Raw genomic sequence first — 21,146 nt, 5'->3', positions numbered from 1 at the left:
GTCAAGTGATTTATCAGCAGAGTCAGCAAAATGAGAACTTTTTCTTAGCTGCGGGTACTCACCCACTCTGCCTCAGGACATTCCTTGCTAGTCATTTATATAACTTTGTTATTCCCTGTTTTGCATTAGTCAGAAATGCAAAGTAGCTTTATTTCTTCCTTGAAATGTAACTTCTAGTAGGCCTATTCAGGTCATGTTTTTCTCTAAGCTTCAACTTTCTATTTAATATTCCTCAGAATAAAGAAAACAGCTCATTTTAAACAAGAAGTTTATTTAAACAACAAGACGCTTGACTTGAAGGGAAAACTATCTAGGATTCATTTCTTTTAGAGTAATTTATCCCTACTTAAAGACAGATTGCCCTACATGTAACAGCTACGTACAAAAAAGTTATAAAATTGTCCTTGGTTTTACAATGATAAATGAAAAACATTAAAATTCTCCAATCGAACAAGGTATGCAAGAATTTTTATGTTGTTCTTTTTTTGTTAAACAGTGAGAGCAAAATAACTTACTGGAATATAAAGATAAGAGCATTTGAGCATGCCACTAATGGAGAAAAGGGGGTATCTTCACAGAACCAGTATTTTTCCCCATTCCATCTCCATTTGATGTCGATCAAAACATACCGTTGGCCATTTAGTTAAAAAAAAAAATGCAATATGCTTGTGCACATACACCAGTTACTTTATGTACAATAAAGGAATGGGGAAGGGGAAAATGAAAGAATAGAGGAACTATACTGTAGTAGTCAGGATGTGGTGGAACCAAATTGCAGTTTTCTAATTGAGAATGTCTTCTTGGTCTGGAGGAACAGAATTCTGGAGTAAAGTAGCAGGTTCCCTTTTTAGTAGACACCTCCTGTCTGCTGCTGGAACACATCAATTGTATCTTCATCCTCCATTTCCAACTAGCATAAATGAGAAAAAAAACAATCGGCCATTGGTTATTTAGCTCTTAAAATTTATAACTATCAGACTTAAATAGCCTGAAAATCTGCACGAGTTCCACCCAGTTCCAGTGTTCATTATTTTAGATGTCCCACAGCTTAAAGTAGCGTAAGACTTAGGTTTAAATAATTTTTCACTTGGTCTTTTTTATGAAGATTACAGAAAATTGAGTTTTTAAGTTAAAAAGCTGAGTATGTCCATAAGTTAAATCATCTCACCTTTAATTATTGAAAATAAAACTGATGTGTATAAAGGCTCTCACTGCAATGTTGTTTAGATGAGCAAAAAACTGAAAATAACCAAAATATCAAAACCCCCAAAAATATAGTACATGCATACATGAAATACCATGTACCTATTATTAAAGAATAAGTAGATTTACACATGCAGAAATGGAAATATCCCTTAGATACGGTATTAGGCTAAAAAATTTTAAAACTAGGCAGCGAACAGCTTATAGTATTATATTTGTATATATATTTTTAAGTTTGTGTGTATGTGTATAATATGACTATATCTTTGCCTATGCAAAAAACAGTGGTTACCACTATGTAGTAAGAAGAGGAGCATAGAGGTGGGACAGGGAGGGTGGGAGGGAGGGAGACGCAAGAGGGAAGAGATATGGGAATATATGTATATGTATAACTGATTCCCTTTGTTATAAAGCAGAAACTAACACACCATTGTAAAGCAATTATACTCCAATAATGATGTTAAAAAACAAAAAAAGGAGCATGAGCAAAAACAGACTTGTTAAAAAAAAATCAAAATTCAAAATGCTATTAAGTTTGCAAGGTTTACTACCCACACATTATACATAAAACCATGTTGATAGCAGGAAGGTCTTGGTACATATGGCAACACTGTAAGGTAAACAAGCTTTGGAACAGTTTATAATGCTGATAATCACCCAAGAAAAATTTTCTAAAAACTGGTAATTTTGAAGATAAAACAACAACCTTGGGCATCTAAAGACAAGAAAGGGAACGTTTCTAATGAAGTTCAAATACAGTAAAGTAGAACTAAAGCATTAAAATATTAATGACTAAGTCTCAATTCTCTATTTGTAAAATGGAATATTCAGTTATGAGAACTAAATGAGTCAAAGAAAGTGAAGTACTTAAGAGAATGAGTATGTAACAATTATACTGCTATTAAAATTGGCTGCTAAGCAGATGTTCTAATTTATACAATTCTGCTATTTAATAAGTACGGGAAGAACAATTCTAAAATGAATCAATTTCACTCTAAAATAAATTCAATTCCAAATACTAAAATGAGGTCAATTCCAAATTCAATTTGAAGATTTTATGAATGCAGTACTGAACAAATCCTCCTCAGGTTTAATTATTTGCAGCTAGCATAATAGACAAGTCCCAGAACTTTTTTTTGGTGGTGGGTGAGGGCTTCAAAAAACAGGAAATACATTACCATCAGAGTTTAGCATAATGGGTTCTTTTTATTCTTTTAAATCCATCAGCCTATCCACTGAAATGAAACTACTGGAATGTTTTTCAATTTTATAGTGAAACTTTAAATGCCTTCAAAGGATACAAGAGAGCTTTCTCTCTCTCTCATTCATCAAGAGAATTCAGCTCCTCCTTGTGGCTACATACTATAATTGCTTCTTAGAGACTCATCAACAGAAATTTCTTCAAAATATTCTTCCCTCAAGTATAACTCATAGATATTTCAAGTTTTTGAAGATTATCAACAAAACCACAATCTGGATTTTCTGCTTCACTCATACCATATTTATCACTTTCTAGTTTTTATGGGGTGATAAAACAAATTCAAAAGGACAAGGGCTCCAATTTAAAATTTCTGCTATCAAAGTTTTTTCCCCCAAAACAGAATGTCTTAAATGGAATTTCAGAAGGTAAAAAGAAACAAAATGTTTCTGCTAAAGAAGATAGCCCAGCCGATCCCCTACAAAGTGACAGAACAACTGAAGTAATAAGTAAAGAGATTAAGGGATCAGACAACACCTTTTGTAGTAAGGGTTTGGAAAGCCACCAAATAATAATCAACAGCCCTGTGAAATAATAATCAACAGCCCTGTGAAACATAAGCCATCAAGAGACTTGCAGTTAGAGCCACTAGATTCTCTTCAGTTCAGAAGTATAGGTACAAGAGAATTCATGAGGGGCTAAAATGGTTAGGATAAACAGCCAACCAATCGCTTATGGGGAACCCGGGGTATGATTTAGAGCTGCAGCAATGAAAACAAAAGGAAAACAACATTCTGAAGTAACAAACAGGAATTTTATTTATTTTTTTCCAAATAATGCTGGCAAGAAGAAAAATATGGATTAAAGTAAAACGACCTACTAGTTTTACTAAGTGATAACTGAATATTTAAAAACCATTGGCACTTCCTGAATCTATTTTTTCTTTCTATTCCCTTTTGGCCATATTTTACACAGCTTTGAACTCTGGTAAAGAACTATAGGGCTTCCCTGGTGGCGCAGTGGTTGAGAGTCCGCCTGCCAATGCAGGGGACGCGGGTTCATGCCCCGGTCCGGGAAGATCCCACATGCCGCGGAGCGGCTGGGCCCGTGAGCCATGGCTGCTGAGCCTGCGTGTCCGGAGCCTGTGCTCCGCAACGGGAGAGGCCACAACAGTGAGAGGCCCGCATACAGGAAAAAAAAGAAGAAAAAAAAGAACTATATTCCGATGACTAGAAGTTCACAAATTAATAAACAAAGCTGTTGAGAAAATTATAAAAAACATTGGTTTTTCTAGTTAGCACAAAGACATTTTTACCTGTGCAGGTGTGTCTGTTTCATTGATTGGCTGCCCGTCAAATCGGAATCTGATCTGCCTCATTGACAAACCCTAGACAAAGAGTTTAAAAGCAATAAGAATGCAAAGAAACAGTAAGAACTAAAACTACATGCATATTTGGCCATGAATATATTTAAAAGAGAGACCTAAATAAATGATCATCAATATGTTAACATTTCTATATTGGTTAAATGATTTGGAGTGATTTTCACTTTCTTTAAACTATACTATGTTTGATTTTCATTGGAAAAATGATTTTTCTTAAAAAGGACTGGAAAAAAAAAAAGGCTGTTTTTGAGAGCCATAGCTACTTTTGAGACCATAGCTACTTCAAGCTTGAACAGATCATACCTTGAGTCAAACAGTGCATTTAAATGAGTTAGATACTAAAAGGAAATTTGAAGCAACAGATGCACATGTCAACATTCCTCAACACACATTAAAAAGCGCTCCAAAAACAAACACATAACAAAACCCATTAATAATATGAAAACTGAAGTCACCTAAAAAAGGTGTAATGATTAAAATAAAACTTTGCCTAAAAGCTACCTTCCCTTCTTGTCTATCCAAACAACTCCTACCACTATGTAAGAGTAACCTAAGCCCCAGCCCAGCACAATACTAGGAACACCACAGGCATATTCAAGTTCTTATCCTTGGGCAGTGAGTACATTTACAGCAAAACACAAGGCAATAACTGGTCCCTAAAACCATCTATAAGACCACAATCCACATCCAAGAAAATCCTGGAACAGCTCTAAAGAAGCACCTGCTTTTTTCTGCTTAGTACTTACCTAAGCCTGCAATTGTTAGTCAACCTTGTACTAGAAAATAAGCTCCAGCAGGGATAGAAATCTAAACTTAGTTACATACTGTATATCTTGCACATGGTAGGTGCTAAATACTGATGGAATAAAATGGATGAAAAGCAGTATCTAAATATGCTTCATTTTCTGTTTTTATTTGAAAATAAACCTAAAGCTAAGTTGAGGAGAAGCTTTATTACAAAAAGGGAGTGTCAAGAAATTTTTATGTGCATTTAAGGAGATAAATGAGCTTAAATATGCCCCTTTCTGCAAAGGGGACTCCACTATTAAGAATCACCTACCTGACATAGGGGTGGGGAGAAGGGGAAAAGAGCAAAATAGTAAAGTTGCTGGTAACTGCAACCAAATGAGGACAAGATTTCTTTGGAGGTATGCTGTGAATATTTTAACTTGAAAAATACCTTTCTTGGAAGCATCTTACACAAAGCCATTCCTGTATCATGCTCAAATTACAAACTATAATTCTCGTTACAAAAACTCCCAGTTTTAATTGATATTTAAGAGAAAATTAAACTGAGTTCCTAGAACTAAAAATATTGAAATAAAGTGTTCAATGAACACTTGTTTAACAACTGTATTCCCTTATTTAACAAGGATTCACTGAATTGGTCTTTAAAACTACCTGTCACGTGAAAATCATACTGCTTTCCTTTAAAATTCTAGTCTTTGAGACTACCCTAATCCAGCGGTTAAGACTCCAACGCTCCCAATGCTGGGGGCCCAGGTTCGATCCCTGGTCTGGGAACTAGATCCTACATGCCACAACTAAAGATCTCGCATGCCATAACTAAAAAGATCCCACACGCTGCAACAAAAATCCCACATGCCGCAACTAAGACCCGGTGCAGATAGATAGATACATAGGTAAATAAATAAACGTTGAACAAAACACAACACTCTGGTCTTTGACACATACCACTTCCAGACTAGCCCTTGTCTTACGGAATACAAGCAATCCCCCACCAGGTAGGTGACAGCCATAACCTAATTCATTCCTCATGACTTTCAAATTTAGTTTGCAATTACACAAAGTAACCAAGAATTCAATACCAAGCCATTAATACTAAGTATTATCTACTTACAAACACTCCATTGGAGAGACTCTGCTTCAACAAAACTCTTAGCATCTTCTATATGCTGGGTTCTTCCTTCACTACATCCAATGGCGTGGCCATTCAAAATAAGGGCGAAGGGAAGGCAGGGCCAGTAGAACACAAGCAAATTGTATTCCTTTATTGACACCTGTTTTTACGCTTTTCCTTATCAATAAAAGCTATTTTGCTAGAGATCAAAAGTCCAAAATTCAGGAAACTTGCCTTTAAGATTCTATAAACCATGTAAATTCAAACAATGAATTTGCATTAAACCAGTATTTGGTTTCCTCTTCTGTATAAATCTCATCCCTGAGCTTTAAAGTTGTGCTCCAGAAGAGATGTGTGAGGTTCTCTCTTTGGGACCCCATTTCTTCATTTCACAAAAACGAACTGGACTAAACCAATTATTCTGTGCTCTCTGAAACCACCTGACAATCTAGTAAACAATGTTGGGGTAGATTTACACTAGAATGGAATAGTATGCTCTCAATCAGTTGCCTGAAGGATATGTGGCTGATATAAAGTGGGCAAAGTCTAACTCTACATGTGAATGAGAAACTTACTTAGAAACCAACCTACAGAAACACTAGGTTTGAATGTTCTCTATTCTTTTACAAGCATTTGAACACATTCTATATGCTGAGCACTGGTCTAGGCTCTAGAAAAATAGTCATATAATAAAACAGCCCTATGCTCATGAAGCTTACACTTTAGTGCAGAGAGATAAATACAGACAATAATCAATGCAAAACAACAAATCAAAACAAACAAAAAAGAGTGAGAGGACCCAGTGATGGCAACAGGGGCACTTTGAATTAATCAGAGAAGTCCCTGAGGTAGTAGTTAATCAGGAATAGAATAAAAATGGTTGCGGGCTCAGCACTATGCAATGGAAATATGTCAGCCACATATGGTAGTTTTCTAGTTGCCACATTAAAAAGTTAAAAATAAGGTAAAAGTCTGATAAAAGTTTTAATTCAACATATTTAAAAATACTACCATTTCAACATATAATCAACATTTTAAAAATTGAGATATTTAACTTTTTTCACACCAAGTTTTCAAAATCTGGCATTCATTTTACACTTTACAGCACATCTCAATTTGGACTAGCCACACTTCAAGTGGTAAACACTCACACGTGGCTTGTGGCTACTGTGCTGGACCAAGTTTAAATAGAGAACAGAATTCGCTGATGGATTTTATTTGTTATGATGCATCATCAAGGAGGACCCTAAGGTTTTGACAACTAGATGCAGAATGGTGCTATTTACTGAGTGGGGACAACAGAGAAAGATTTCTAGTAGAATCAAGAGTCCTGCTTTGCATGTTCAGTTTTAGATGCCTATTAGGCATTCACTGGAACTCCTCCAGAGATCCAATACCAAATGAGTTCATTAGAAAGTAAATATGAGCATTCAATTAATCTTGATAGGAAATCTTTGGTCAAGAAGTCTCACCTGCCAAAAAAACTTTAGCTATGCAAATCAGATCAGATAAATATTTTAGTTTTTAATAACCTGTAACTACACTTAGAAAGCAGGGAATCAGCCCAATTAGATGATACTTCAACTCCCTCTTCCTCAGAACCAGAGAAACCACTTGAAAAGTAAACAGGGATCTTGTTTCACTCAAAACTCTGAGGTTATCCCCAATTTAAGAGGAAAATGGGAATAAACATCTTTCCAAATTCTTCCTGGATAATATTTTCACATTTGCATTCCAACAGATATGCAGTGGAATTATATTTTTTATGGATTACCAATGTTCTTTTTCCTCTAGTGCAAGTTAAGAGTGGACCCAACAAGTTTAGTCAAATATAATCCCAATCTTATGCCTAATAATTGAAAAAAATAAAGGAAAACTTTATTTACACTGGGTAATATAGTAGACTTACTTTAACATAGCAGGAAAACTAAAAAATTCTTGATTGACCCACTAACTAGATCTTATAAGACAATTTCCTATAAGGATAATCTAGAATACACAGGATGTGCTTTACTTTTTCTGGCACACAGTATAATGCCCCAGCACATAGGCATCTGGTAAAAAAAAAAAAAAAAAAGATAAAAAGCTCTTTTGGGGGCCCTACAGGAAATATGGGAAGTCTTAAATATGACCATTTTAGGATGGACAGAGAGTATCAATAGATGTATATAGTAAATTGGTAACAGTTAATCTAGGCAGTAGACTGATGGGTATTCAGTGTAAACTTTTTTCTCTAAGTTTGAAAATTTTCATAGTCAGTGTTGAAGAATATGACCATTTAAAAGCTAAAATTTAATAGTAATTAGAGAAAAGTTAGGATATGCAGAGAATTTTGTTGAAAGTCACCAAATCTAAGCATGAATTTCTATGTTGTATAAGGTTTTGCTACATAAACATTCTACAAAATGATTACCTTTTAAAATTCCCCTGGAACCTGAAGGAGTACTAGTATTCAAATATGGTAGATACCAGTGCAAAAATTCTTTAGCACAATTAATAAGTACATATTTACTGTTAGGGGATTTCACCAGAATTCTTCAAATGAAAGTACACTGAAGGGCATATCTTTGTAAGGAACTATGAAAAAGTTTTTGAAGATAAAAAATTATAACCACAGTACTCTTATTATCTTATAAATAAACTAGGCATAAAATAAAGCTTCAAACTCAAAAAGAAGTTTAAATCTTCAGTTTAAGAAGCCCTTCAGTCTCATGGAGAAGGCCCAAGTATCAACTCAAACTCAATTTCCCAACTTGTAGAGGTTTTAACCTTACTCTGTTTTGAACCTATTTTTAGGAGGTGAATTTGCAATGTAGACAAGTTGTTTTGGTCTAATAAAATAATTTTCCAAATTTTTATATATTATACATCCAGGGTTGAACAAGAAAAATACTTCTGCCAGGTTACTGTTGGATTAACTGATCTACCAGAGTTTCTGTTATACTTGCAAAAGTCATCTTTAAAATTACCTTTGTATTGTTACAGACTCAACATCACAAAAGGAAGCTTCTTTGTCTTAAAGTTTACATTTACCTCCCAGCATCTGTTCATTTCTACTTCCTCTTCTGAGCTAAAAAATTTACTGTTTTCTGAGTAAAATTCAAATATCCTTATAATACAGGAATGTGTATGCTTGGCTCAGGAGGTTAAATCTCTTGACCTCTACTATTAGTGTAAAAAGAAAATATTACAGTTTTACATGCTTCAGGAAAACTGCAATGTCCTTAAACCCACATTTACTCCCAAATTGGTTAAAACACCCGAAATAAATTGTTTTGACACAAGACAAATTTTTAATTGTTAAAAAAGAGCCTGACAAGAAATTTTACCAAGTTCGTTCTTATTTTCTTATAAAAGTAAAATTACATCCCCTTGGGAACAAACCAAATTATTGTGAAAATAATTTGATGCATTTCTGGCATAGAACTAGAATCATATGTGATATTAACCACCCTAAGGGATTTTATGAAGAATCAACAAACCAAGTGTATGATAAAATTGTGATATATCAAGTATATAAGTACATATTCATTCTACCAAAGATAATCTATTGATATATTATGCTGGTTTCTATTCTCAAGAAAAAAAGGTTTGTTTTTTTTAAATACGTTTTATTCAGTGGAAGTATACAAGTCAGTTCCTCACCTGTCGTTCACAATAGGCTTTCATTAGTTTACTAAGTGGTGTATGCCTCTTAATCTTAAACTGCACCACAGAACCATCCTGCCCCGCCACCTTCAAATTAATATGATCGTTGTTCTCAGTCTTGACTCCTTCCTGTTGAAAGAAAAATAAAAGTAGAATTTGGAAAATGTGAAGAACAAACACCTTTTAAAGCAGCAGCAGCCCAAGTTGCTTCAGAAATCAACAGGTTTCTCATTCTTATAACAGAGCATACAGCTGTTTGCAGCTGCTGAAATCAATCTGAAAGATAAGAAACCCTGAAGCAACAATATTAAATAGATGTCACAGAAACAGAAAAGCAGCCTACATCCAATACTATCAGTGTCGACAACTGGTTTTTAAAGATGGATCTCCCTCAATTTACTGCAATGCCCTCTTGAATCTGAGTTTTTTTAAATGACATATATTGTATTACACTCAAAATGTCTTTCCTCTAAAAAGATTAAAAATAAGCATCCTTTCTCTTTCCAAAATGCTTTGAGTACAGAATGCAAGAAAAATCTAGAGCTTGAAATTCAAAACTCATTACAAATCTCATTAAAAAGTTACCAAATTCAGCTTAATAACAAATCTCAAGCTACATTAAAAAAAAAAAAACCACCTAATTGAGGAATATCCTTTGATTCTCTCCCAAGCAGCGGTAATAACTCAGAACCACTATTATTGTTCGCCTCTATGAGCAGCTTCATTTTTGTTTATTTTTAGTTATGAGCTTATTCTCCCCTCCCCTTTGTTGTCATGAGTCAAATGCACAGTTTTATTCCTTGTAGATTTATTCCACAAGTCTTCCTTGTAGATTTTTACCCAATCTGAAGTTCATCAAAATCAAGTGTAGAAGGAATTCTGTAGCCCCTAAACCACTTCAGAATGGAAAGGGGGGGGGGTCACAAAACAAACCAAAAGAAAGTCCCGTGTGCCAGGAAGAAGTGTGTACCCGAGTCCTCCAGGGAAAAGCCTCCTGGAGCCTCAAAACCCGCGTTGAAAAGTTAAGCCCTACGAAGTCTCTCTGCTCGTACATCTGCCTGCAACTTCTCGAAACCACATGGTCTCGGCAGGTTAGGGGTTATTTGGCACCCAGGGAAAAGCCACTGCCCATTCCGACAAAAAATGTGGGAAATACTCCCCGGGAATCCCCCAACCCCGGCCCCTCACGACGGCCGACGGGCATCCGGCTTCCAACCCATCAGCAGCCCATTGATTCGCCCCGAACCCTCAACCGGCCAGTGCGGCCCGGGGCAGGGGTCCCCAGATGCCCGCGGCCCCCACCCCGGAGGGGGGAAGCCCGGGGAGGAGGGAACTCCTCGCCACCGCCAAGGCGGCAACACCCGCCGCGGCCCGGCGCGGGGTCCGCCGAGGGTGGGGACACCGCGCGCCCTAACGCCCCTCGTCACGCTCGCCCGGCCAGCAGGGCCCAAGAAGCCCAGCTCGCGGCCGGTGGGCCAGCGGGTGTCCGCGATTCGCCCGCCCAACTCGCGCCCGGCGCGCACTCCGAGGCGGCCGGGGGCGGGGGAGGGCGGTGGGGCCTCCTCCCGCGCGGGAGGGAGGAAGAGGGGAGGGAAGAAAATGGCGCGGAGCGCCGGGGCCTGAGCCGCGGCCGCCCCGTGGGGGGCCCGGGAAGGCGCGGGGAGCCCGCGGCGGGCTCGGGCCGGACCCCGGCCCCCGCCGTGACCCCGGCCGCGCGGCGAGGCGCGGAGGACGGCGCCGAGCTCACCTTGGGCTTTTCGTCGGCCATGGCGAGCGCCGGAGTCTCCTCAGCTGCCGCTTCACAAAAGAGGTACCAGATCCGCACCGAACGAGCACACAAGCAGCACCAGGAGCGGCAGAAGAAGGAGGCGGCAGCGGTGGAGGAGGGAGAGGGCGCGCGCACGTTGTGCGCTCCCTCCCCCCATCCTGCGTGCGCGAGCCCGAGCCGCCGGGGCTCCTCATTGGTTGCCGCCTCGCGGGAGCGCGCAACGCTTACATAACCACCGCCAGCCCCCGCCCCGCACCGCCCCAGCGTGGGCCCGGCGCCCGCCAGGCCGGCGGGAAGAGGCGCGGACACGCGCACCCGGGCCGTCGCGGGGGCGCGCCTGGCTCTGGGCGGGGCTGTATTGTCCTCCTTCTGTGGTGGAGCTTAATCAAAATGGCTTCCAGCTGGTCCTCGTTGGGAACTGGGAGGCTTGAGGCCTAGACGTGACACACAAGCCGGGGAAGGCAGACTGACTAGACGAGGAAGGGGGAGCCTAAATCAAAGCCCCAGCACGAGGTTCTGGGAAAATAACCTCTCATTCGGTGGCCCAAATACAGCTTTCCTCAGGGTCAGAGGAACATCACACTTCCTCTCAGTCAGCCTCTCTTCCCTCGGATTTTAAAGCTTCAGCCTCAATCCGCTTCCCACCAGGCTCTTGCCTTAGTGCCGTGACTACTTCCGTCCTGCTGGAAACCCTGTACTTTGACTAGCTGAAGGAAAAGGTTCATCCTACAAACTCCTTACTCATTGCCTGGCTCCCAACCTCCTAGAGGAAGCAAAATCCATCAGAGAAGCACCCGATATCAAGCTTCCAAACCAATCGATCACTTCCTCCTCACATCCGTTCAGAAATAGAAGTAGGTCCCTCTTGTCTTAAGCACAATCGTAACATCTGTGCCGTGGATGTCCCCCACTCCTCTCGGTAGGTTTTATTGATTATGTCCTTTATTTTCTTCCACTCGCACATTAGCCGTTACCGTAGAAAAAGACTCTCAATTCTACTTCCTTCTGAAGTTACCACCGTATCTCTCTCCATTCTTGGCCAAATAGCTTGAAAAAAATGTGCACGCCAGCTGTCTCCACTCCCTCACCTCCCACTTACTCCTCAACGCACTGCAATCTGGTGCCTGGTTCCACTAAAACTGCTCTCTACAAGGTCACCGCAGACTTCTTTGCTGAGTCCAGGATGCTTCCCAGTTCGTCACTCCCCTTGAACTCCCTCCCTGTGACTTGAGGCTATGACTCTGGCCTGTCCTTGATCCCTTTGCAATTTCTTTCTTTCTCAGCCCTTCCCTTAAATGTCCCTTGGGTTTTGTTCTAGACCGGTTTCTCTTCCCATTCTATCCCCTCTCCTGAAATGACTTCACCCCACTTCTATTACCATCTATTTGCTAATGATTCTCAAGTCCAGATTTCCAGTCCAGATCTTTCTCTGAATTTCCAGCCTATAAATCCAACTGACTTCTGAACATCTCCACTTGGATGTCCTAGGGGCACCTCAAACTCCGCAAATCTCAACTAAAATTCCTCAATTTACTTCTCAGACCTGCCCCTCTCTTTGAAGTGGCCCGGTCACTGACTGTATGACACACCATTATAACATTGCTCCAGGGACTTCCCTGGTGGTCCATTGGTTAAGACTCCACGCTTCCACTGTAGGACTGAGATCCCGCATGCTGTGCTGCACAGCTCAAAAAACAAACAAACAAAAAAAACACAACAACAACAACAACAAATTGCTCCAAGCCAAAAAGCCAGGGGGCATCCTTGACCCCTTCACACACTCCCCATACAGTCAATCTCCAAGTCTGCTCAATTCCACCTTTTAAATACCTGTCAAATCTGTCTACTTCTCTGCAGCCACTGTCCAGTCTTTGGGCTCTGCTCCATTTGCTGGGCTTCCAGCTGGTCCACCATGGGGAAGAGGAGGCTTAAGGCCTAATTGTAGGACAGGCCAAGAAAGGCAGATTGATCAGGAGAGGCAGTGGAAGCCTAACTTCAAGTCAGGTTTCCCCAGAGCTATTGATCTTTTGTTTTTAAGGTATGTCGCAATTGTGTCTGAATATTTAAATGAATCAGAATCATCTAAGGTGCCGGGTTTTTTGTTTGTTTTTGTTTTTGGCCACGCCACACAGCACGTGGGATCTTAGTTCCCTGACCAGAGATCGAACCTGTGCCCCCTGCAGTGGAAGCAGGGAGTCTTCACTACTGGCCCCCGAAGGGGGTCCCTAACGTGCTGGTTTAAATGCGTATTCTCTATTCTTGGACAGTGTGGCTTTGGGATCCCTCTTTTTTAACAAGCTTCCTGGTGATTCTTTTTTTTTTTTTTTTTTTGCGGTACGCGGGCCTCTCACTGTTGTGGCCTCTCCTGTTGTGGAGCACAGGCTCCGGACGCGCAGGCGCAGCGGCCATGGCTCACGGGCCCAGCCGCTCTGCGGCATGTGGGATCTTCCCGGACCGGGGCACGAACCCGTGTCCCCTGCATCGGCAGATGGACTCTCAACCACTGCACCACCAGGGAAGCCCCCGCTGGTGATTCTTAAACACACTAAAGCCCGAGAACCACAAACCATTCTAAAATAAAAACAAAATAAAAGAAGTTTCTGGGAATACCCTGGTGGTCTAGTGGTTAGGACTGTGTGCTTCCACTGCAGGGGGCACGGGTTTGATCCCTCGTCAGGGAACTAAGATCCCACATGCCGCATGGTGAGGCCAAAAAAAAAAAAAAACAAAACTTTCTGCCACTCCTTGGTTTAGTGGCAATCCTCTGCCTTACAGGATAGAGTCCAAAATTCATATAAGACCTACAAAGCTCTTTGAGAGCTAATCTGGGCTAACCATTCTAGCTCTTTCTCATTTTCTCCTCGAAGCCTCTGCTTCAGTCATAATCAATTACTTGGGATTCCTGAATGTACCTGCTCTCTCTCAACTTTAAGCTTTTGTGCACTTTTGATGTGTAAAGATTCACTGAATGACTGAATAAATTGAGGCTATCACTATGCATAAGATCCTGTGCTAGGACTTCCCTGGTGGAACAGTGGTTAAGAATCCGCCAGCCAACGCAGGGGACATGGGTTCAAGCCCTGGTCTGGGAAGATCCCACACGCCATGGAGCAAAGTAAGCCCGTGCGCCACAACTACTGAGCCTGTGCTCTAGAGCCTGCGAGCCACAACTACGGAGCTGGCATGCCACAACTACTGAAGCCCGCACAACAAGAGAAGCCACAACAATGAGAAGCCCGCACACTGCAACTAAGAGTAGCTCCACTCGCCACAACTAGAGAAAGTCCGCACAAATCTATGAAGACCCGACGCAGCCAAAAAAAAAAGATCCCGTGCTAGGCATTGGGCAAAGTCCGTGTCTCAAATTTGGGGGTGGGGGGGCGGGTAGGAAGGGTAGGAAGGGTAGGAAATATACAAGAAGTGAAAGGGGAAGAGAACCAACTGCCATATGTCAGGCACTGAGTGGGGCTTTACTAATTAGTTCTTTTTCTCCTTATACAAACCCTTCCAAGTGGATTAGTATTTATTTACTATTGAGGCTCAAAGAGTTAAGTAACTTGCCCATTATCACACATCTGCCAAGTAGTGTTGATTGAGCTTCTATTATAGGCCAGGGAACTAACGTGCTGGGTGCTGTGCCGGATACTGTAGAGAAAGCAAAAGAGATGCCCTCCTTGCTCTCCTGAACCCAGGTCTTATGTTGACATCACACATCTTCCCAGGTTTGTAGGACTATAGAACCATCAAAGAGGAATATGTCATGTTAAATTTACCATCAGTAAAATGTGCGGGCCTCCAATAATCAAATGGTTGTTTAGTTATTAGCTTCTAGGTGACAGGTGTGTCCTACAGTACCCCTGCTCTAAAGTTACGCTAAACTACAAAACCACCTTCGGGCAAAGGAGGAGTTCTATAAAAGGTAGTTAAGTGTATTCAAACGTGTGAATAATACATGTTCCAAGGACAAACTGTAATTCTGTGAGCTGAGCCTAGGGAATCTACTGAGAGTCTCTCCAATTTCCAGGAAAAAAATTGTGGAAAAACAGAAATTTCCCAACATTAAGTTTCTCCCACTATCATTTTCATAGGAGTGGGAAAGGGGGTGGCTGTGCACTAGAAAAGGGTGCTTTGGGAAAAAATGTGCAAGGAGTAGTATATACAGAAAAGAAGAAGACTGGCAAACATTAACTGAGTTATTATTATGTGGGGATTCTGTACTAAGCCTTTAATCCTCACAAGACATCTATTATTATTATCCCCATTTTACAAATGAAGAAATTGAGACACAGAAAGGTCAGGCAACTTGGTCACCCAGCTTGAAGTGGTAGAGCCAGTAGACCTGAGACTTTCTGACTCAGAGCCCAGACAGAGCTTAATTACTGTAGAACTGCATCCAGGCTCCTATGGAAGTCCTCAGAGAGAAAACATGCAAAAAAAAAAATATCCTAGAATAGTGGTGGGAACACCAGTCAAGTTGCTTTGACTTAATTTTTGTTTGGCTGTCTCTCTGAGCAGAATGGCAGTTCAATTAAAGGAAAGGCTTGTCTTGTTTACAGTTTTGTTCGGAGCACCTAGCTCAGTTCCTGGATCATAATGGGAATGAATGAAGGAGTTGTGCATTGAGCCGTTTTCGCCATTAGGGGTTAACTAGGACAAGAAAGGCCTACTTCCTCTAGAAACCTAATTAAATATCAGTATTTGAATAATTAAATGTCAATAGAAGTAGAGGGTAAGAATGGGGGAACCAGCAAGAATGTACTCTTCAGGGTCAGGTGCCAAATAAAAAACATCATTCCTAAAAAGGGCAGGAAAATAAGAATCACAGAGAGAGTTTGTTTAGAGCTTGAAATCCTTGCCAAAAACCCTGAGAAACACATAACTGAATTTATAACACAGACGACTAAACGGTGCATAGTTTATACCATCAAATTTCCTTCAGTTCTAACAGAGGTTAGTTGAGTACTTGAGCTATCTCTGTGAATACTGCAGGAATACTGAATACTCTATTCCTGAATACTGCAGGAAATCTGGAGACAATCACAGAATCTGTGATGTTCTGGAAACCTTCCAGCTTTCTATCCTTGGGTCATGGCAAAGAAAATGGGACCCAAACTTGCACCAGCAGTCAAAGCCAAGAAGCTAGTACATTTCACTTTAAATGTATCAGCTGGGGTATTAAATATAGGGAAATACTGTTCCATTTCACAATACATTCACTGAACTTTTTTTTATTGAAGTATAGTTAATTTACAATGTTGTGTTAGTTTCAAGTGTACAGCAAAGTGATTCAGTTACACATATATATATATATTCTTTTTTAGATTTTCTATTATAGGTTATTACAAGGTATTAAGTATAGTTCCCTGTGCTATACAGTAGGTCCTTGTGTTTACCTATTTTATATATATATTTTTAGTGTGTATGTTAATCCCAAACTCCAATTTATCACCGCCCCCCCGCACCTCGCCCCCCACCATGGCCGCTCCTGCTGTCCCCTTTGGTAACCATAAGTTTATTTTCTATGTCTGTGAGTCTACTTCTGTTTTGTAAATAAGTTCATTTGTATCATTTAAACATTTTTTTAATTCTTATTTTCCATTTTTTATTTTATTTTTTGGCTGCACTGTGCAGCTTCTGGAATCTTAGTTCTCTGACCAGGGATAGAACACGGGCCCCTGCAGTGAAAGTGCCGAGTCCTAACCACTGGGCCACCAGGGAGTTCCCTGTATCATTTTTTTTAGATTCCACATGGAAGTGATATCACATGATATTTGTCTTTCTCTAACTGACTTCATATGATCATCTCTAGGTCCATCCGTGTTGCTGGAAATGGCATTATTTCACTGCTTTTTATAGCTGAGTAGTATTACATCACTGAACAGGGAAGTACAATTATGGGGACCAAAAGGTGAACACTTTAAAACTTCTTGAAAAACTTTTCCATTTTCTTATCAGTCTTTGTAATTCTTCTAAATAGGTGGATATCTCATTGATAATATATTTACCCGGTTGTTCCTCTCTTCCTCTGTGGTTGAATATCTATGCCAGTAGCTCTTAAAAGAGATGATTTTGTCCCCTAGGGTACACTGGGAATATCTTGAGACATTTTTTTTCTTCCAGTCTTAGAGATATAATTGACACAACACCACTACATAAATTTAAAGTATACAGAATAATGATTTGACTTACCTATATCATGAAATAACGGCCACAGTAGGTTTACTGAACATCCGTCATCTTTTTTTAAATTTATTTACCTAATTAATTTTAATCTAGTCTTTTAAAAACTATTTATTTGGCTGCGCTGGGTCTTCGTCGAGGCACATGGGATCTTCGTTGCTGCGTGTGGGATCTTTTTTGGTTGCAGCATGCAGAATCTTTAGTTGTGGCATATGAACTGTCAGTTGCAGCATGTGGGTTGTAGTTCCCTGACCAGGGATCGAACCTGGGCCCCCTGCATTGGGAGTGCAGAGTCTCAGCCACTGGACCACCAGGGAAGTCCCCAAACTGGAAATTTGTATCTTTTGACTGCCTTCATCAAATCCTCACACCCCCACCTTCTAGAGACTTTTTTGGCTGTCACAATTGTTGAGGGGTATATTATTGGCATCTACTGGATAGAGGCCAGGGGCCATGTTCTGCTCAACACCCTGCAGTGAACAGGAGAGCTCTCTTTTGCACTTAAATTTATTTTTTTCTCAGGTCTTCTTTTGAGAAAAATGGTTTTCCTTGCTGGTCTTTCATCCTGTTCCCCAGAATAATTTTTTCTGAAGGAAATTAGGCATGATTTCTATCAATGTCTTACTAAGTTTGGCTTTAACTTCTGCTGCTTGAAGAATTTTTAATAGAGCAGATATAATAACCAGTTTTTAAAAACTGATTTATCTGCTACTGAATGTTTATTTTACATTCTGAAAAATATTAGGACTCTTTTTACCCACTAGAAAATGGACACGAATGCATAATTTCTCGTAGCCACACCACTGGTGTCAGAAACACTCAGATCAGTAAAACTCTGTGAAACATTTGGAATATGCAGCCAGACACAGATGGTTGAACAGTGTGGAATTTTGCGCAAAACTAAATTTTATCCTATAGATGGCTGTCTTCAGAGATAGGAATTTGGATGAAATTGTGATAGCCACAGGATTTTTCTTCCTTTACTAAACAGTGTGTAACTCTAAAGAACAAACTATTGGGGGGATAGGATTTTCCTAACCACTCCAAGTCATCTTATTTTCACCATTCAAATAGGTCATTCAGAATCATCTCAGGGAAAGAAGCCTTCCCCAAGAAAATTACTGAAATTTTGTCTTGTTTTCAGATCAAATTTCTTTCCTAACTAATAAAAGCTGCTACATTTTCAGGCACTGTTTCCTAAGGTTTATTTTAAGATTTCGAATTACCTTCCGTTCGTTAAAAAAGGAAAAAACTCGCTTATCTGGGAATTTAGAACGAGTACTATTCTATTCCTTGTATGTTTATATATTTGTAAATACGCCATTTACAAAATAAATAACTCCTTTAGGCTATTGGAGCACTTTTTTTTTAAAATTTAAATTTATTTATTTATTTTTGGCTGTGTTGGGTCTTCGTTTCTGTGCGAGGGCTTTCTCCAGTTGGCGGCGAGCGGGGGCCTTCATCTCGGTGCGCGGGCCTCTCACAGTCGCGGGCCTCTCACAGTCGCGGCCCCCCGTTGCGGAGCACAGGCTCCAGACGCGCACGCTCGGTGGCTGTGGCTCACGGGCCTAGGCCTAGTTGCTCCGCGGCATGTGGGATCCTCCCAGACCAGGGCTCGAACCCCTGTCCCCGCATTAGCAGGCAGATTCTCAACCACTGCGCCACCAGGGAAGCCCCTATTGGAGCACTTTTGTTGAGGTTTTCCATAATAAGACCGGGGATTCCCTAATTTGAGTGTCGTTTCCTACTTTTCTTTTGTGAGATAACAACCGGTATTTGTTTTCAATTGAACCCAGGGGTCTCAATTTCACAGCTGTTTCAGTTGCATCAATTTTGTCCCCATGACTTTTGAGCCTTTTGGGGTGGGAGTGGCGGCGAATACCTTCGTACACAAGCCCGAAGAACCGACAGGGCTCTCTCGCCACGGACACTGTTCAGAGAAGCAGCGGCGACGACGCCAACCTGCAGACCAAGAAGCGGAGTGCAAAGCCAGGATCGGGTAAGGTAGTGCGCTCACTCACACCCCTACCAAGCCCAACGCTCGCCCCGGCCCGCGCACGCGCAGCCGCATCACCGCCGCTCCCGCCGTCTCCGGGACCTTCTCTCTACCTGGCTCGGGGTTGTCCGTGGCGGCGCCGGATCTGGCGAGAGCTGTACTGTGTGGATAGGCTGCCGCTGGCGCTGTTTTCCCTGTCGTATTGTCGAGGCCAGGAAGGAGAGACACGTGTGGAGTGCCGCAGAGGGGTGGTCGTGGCCAAGAGGAGAGACCCCTGCGGCGTTGGAGGTTCGGCCCTGCAGGCAGTTCGGGAGGTGCTCGGACGGGGTCCTCTCTCGCAGCCGGCTCGGAGCGGGAGGCCGGAGCTGGGAGCGTTGGCTACCCTGCGAGTACCGGGCGGTGAGGTGCTGCGCTATGGAGGAGCTAGATGGCGAGCCGACAGTCACTGTAAGGGTGCCTCGAACAGTACTGTTTGCCTTCTAGGTCCGAGGATTGGGTGCGCTTCGTCCCTGCAGGCTTGTCTATCTCTCTGCCGCCTGCGAGGTGCTCGTCCCCTTCCCTCAGTACAGTTGCCGTCGTCCAGAAGTCCCATTAACTAGGTGCCCGTGTTTGGGTCGCAGTGGTCGCTGGGTTTCTGCCCCTTTGTATACTCAGAATACCTGGCCCTGGAGGCCCCACTCCATCCCTTTCCGTCCCTTGTCTTCCCGACCTTCCTACTTCTTTGGGTTTTCCTTTGGGGCTAATGCTTTAAGGAGCGGGCTTGAACCAAGCACAGGAATTGGGGCTTTTTTCTCCCAGCCGAGCTAAGCTTCACATCGCAACGCCGTGAGCTTGGCTTTGCTGGAGCTGGCCCAAGGTTTACTAAATATAATTATTCTTTCGGGCGACTATTCTTGCTTTTATTGCTCTGTTTCCTTTCAGTTGTATTTGAACTCTCAAGAGAATATGTCAGGTGTGGGTGACCTACGATGCTTATAAAGAGATTCATGGTTGTTAGATAAGAGACACCTACTGTTCCCCCTGCCTGGGATCTCTTCTCTCTTAGGTTTATATCCTGTTCATTTCTTACATGCAAGCTCCAGGAGCCTCTTTGTCAGGAAAGCCTTTCCTGACTAGGTCAAATATTTCTGTCCGTTTAGGCTTGTTCTGCGTCTCTTAGCTCTTGGTAACCTGTAAGCCCCACTAAACTGCAAGTTGCCTGACCTTGTATTTTTGCTTTTTAGAAGGTTAAGATGCCTTCAGTTTTCAGCTAAAGCCATCAGATCGCAAAGCAGTATCTGACAGAACCAAAAACTGAAAATAGAAGTCATTTCAAAGCTAACTGGACAAAAAGAGACATGAGATCTCAAATAGCAGTTAACGTGGGTTGTTACTCTCTATAAAGCTTACTCCTATATGCTATAGATTGTTAACTTTTAATGCATATATAAAGTATCTTAAATATTAAATGTCTATCAAGAACTATGTCAGTGTTTCTGGGGTGAAAAATTAGGCTATCGGAATCACTGGAACTTTTACAGACTACGTGTTATCTTGCTTTTCCCTCCTTCACTTATGTCCGAATCTTTGGATGGGGAAACCTTCCCAGCACCCTGTGCAGCCCAGGAGAGCCACTTTGTTATTGAACCATGACAATGAGTCATGCATTTACAAATGGAATGAAAATGATCTAAGCTTAATTTTGCCCCCAGTAGTGATGGTTGACCTGTGATAACCCAGCTTTACATTGGTGTTGGGGAGACCAGGTAGGAAACTGGTTGGCCTTGTGGACACAGCCTCTCAGGGGGGCATGATCTTGGCAGAACTGTGTGGTCTAGAATCTGAACTTCAACTCTGCAAGTTCGAACTCAGTCACGTGGGTGTTTGAGAGTTAGTCTGCTCTTTGGGCTTACGCTGAACACACCCTCA

At 41.5% G+C, this 21,146-nt stretch overlaps 2 protein-coding genes across 6 annotated transcripts in view; one reads left to right on the top strand and one right to left on the bottom strand.

Annotated features, from left to right (window-relative positions):
* Window positions 1-251: 251 nt before the first annotated feature.
* On the bottom strand, window positions 252-11,201 carry SUMO2 (small ubiquitin like modifier 2). Of its 2 annotated transcripts, XM_019938752.3 has the most exons (4): window positions 11,042-11,201; window positions 9,292-9,423; window positions 3,717-3,788; window positions 252-910 (listed from the first exon to the last, which is right to left on the bottom strand). In XM_019938752.3, the coding sequence occupies exons 1-4, from the start codon at window positions 11,060-11,062 to the stop codon at window positions 848-850; spliced, it is 288 nt and encodes a 95-aa protein (XP_019794311.1). In that variant the 5' UTR covers window positions 11,063-11,201; the 3' UTR covers window positions 252-847. The 2 variants fall into 2 exon arrangements, with proteins under 2 accessions (XP_019794311.1, XP_033703019.1); XM_033847128.2 differs by lacking the exon at window positions 3,717-3,788.
* A 7,727-nt stretch (window positions 11,202-18,928) lies between these two features.
* The window catches only part of NUP85 (nucleoporin 85), a 28,447-nt gene continuing 26,229 nt past the window's right edge, over window positions 18,929-21,146 (top strand). For 2 of the 4 annotated variants that reach the window (XM_004313643.4, XM_033847575.2), the window contains exon 1: window positions 19,533-19,685. In XM_004313643.4, coding sequence (XP_004313691.1) covers window positions 19,653-19,685 — 33 coding nt within the window. In that variant the 5' untranslated portion in view covers window positions 19,533-19,652. The other 2 variants (XM_073797746.1, XM_073797747.1) reach the window with 2 other exon arrangements.

The sequence above is a fragment of the Tursiops truncatus genome, chromosome 20 (assembly GCF_011762595.2).
Source record: "Tursiops truncatus isolate mTurTru1 chromosome 20, mTurTru1.mat.Y, whole genome shotgun sequence".
Lineage (NCBI taxonomy): Eukaryota > Metazoa > Chordata > Mammalia > Artiodactyla > Delphinidae > Tursiops > Tursiops truncatus.
Note: the sequence above shows the minus strand (reverse complement) of the source record. Positions and strands in the feature narration are given on the sequence as shown.

Excerpts from the sequence above, each read along its gene's own strand:
- SUMO2 (XM_019938752.3), bottom strand. The coding sequence starts at position 11,062 with ATGGCCGACGAAAAGCCCAAG. Across the intron at positions 9,424-11,041 it reads TGGCCGACGAAAAGCCCAAG|GAAGGAGTCAAGACTGAGAA; the intron begins GTGAGCTCGGCG and ends TTCTTTCAACAG. Across the intron at positions 911-3,716 it reads AAACAGACACACCTGCACAG|TTGGAAATGGAGGATGAAGA; the intron begins GTAAAAATGTCT and ends CATTTATGCTAG.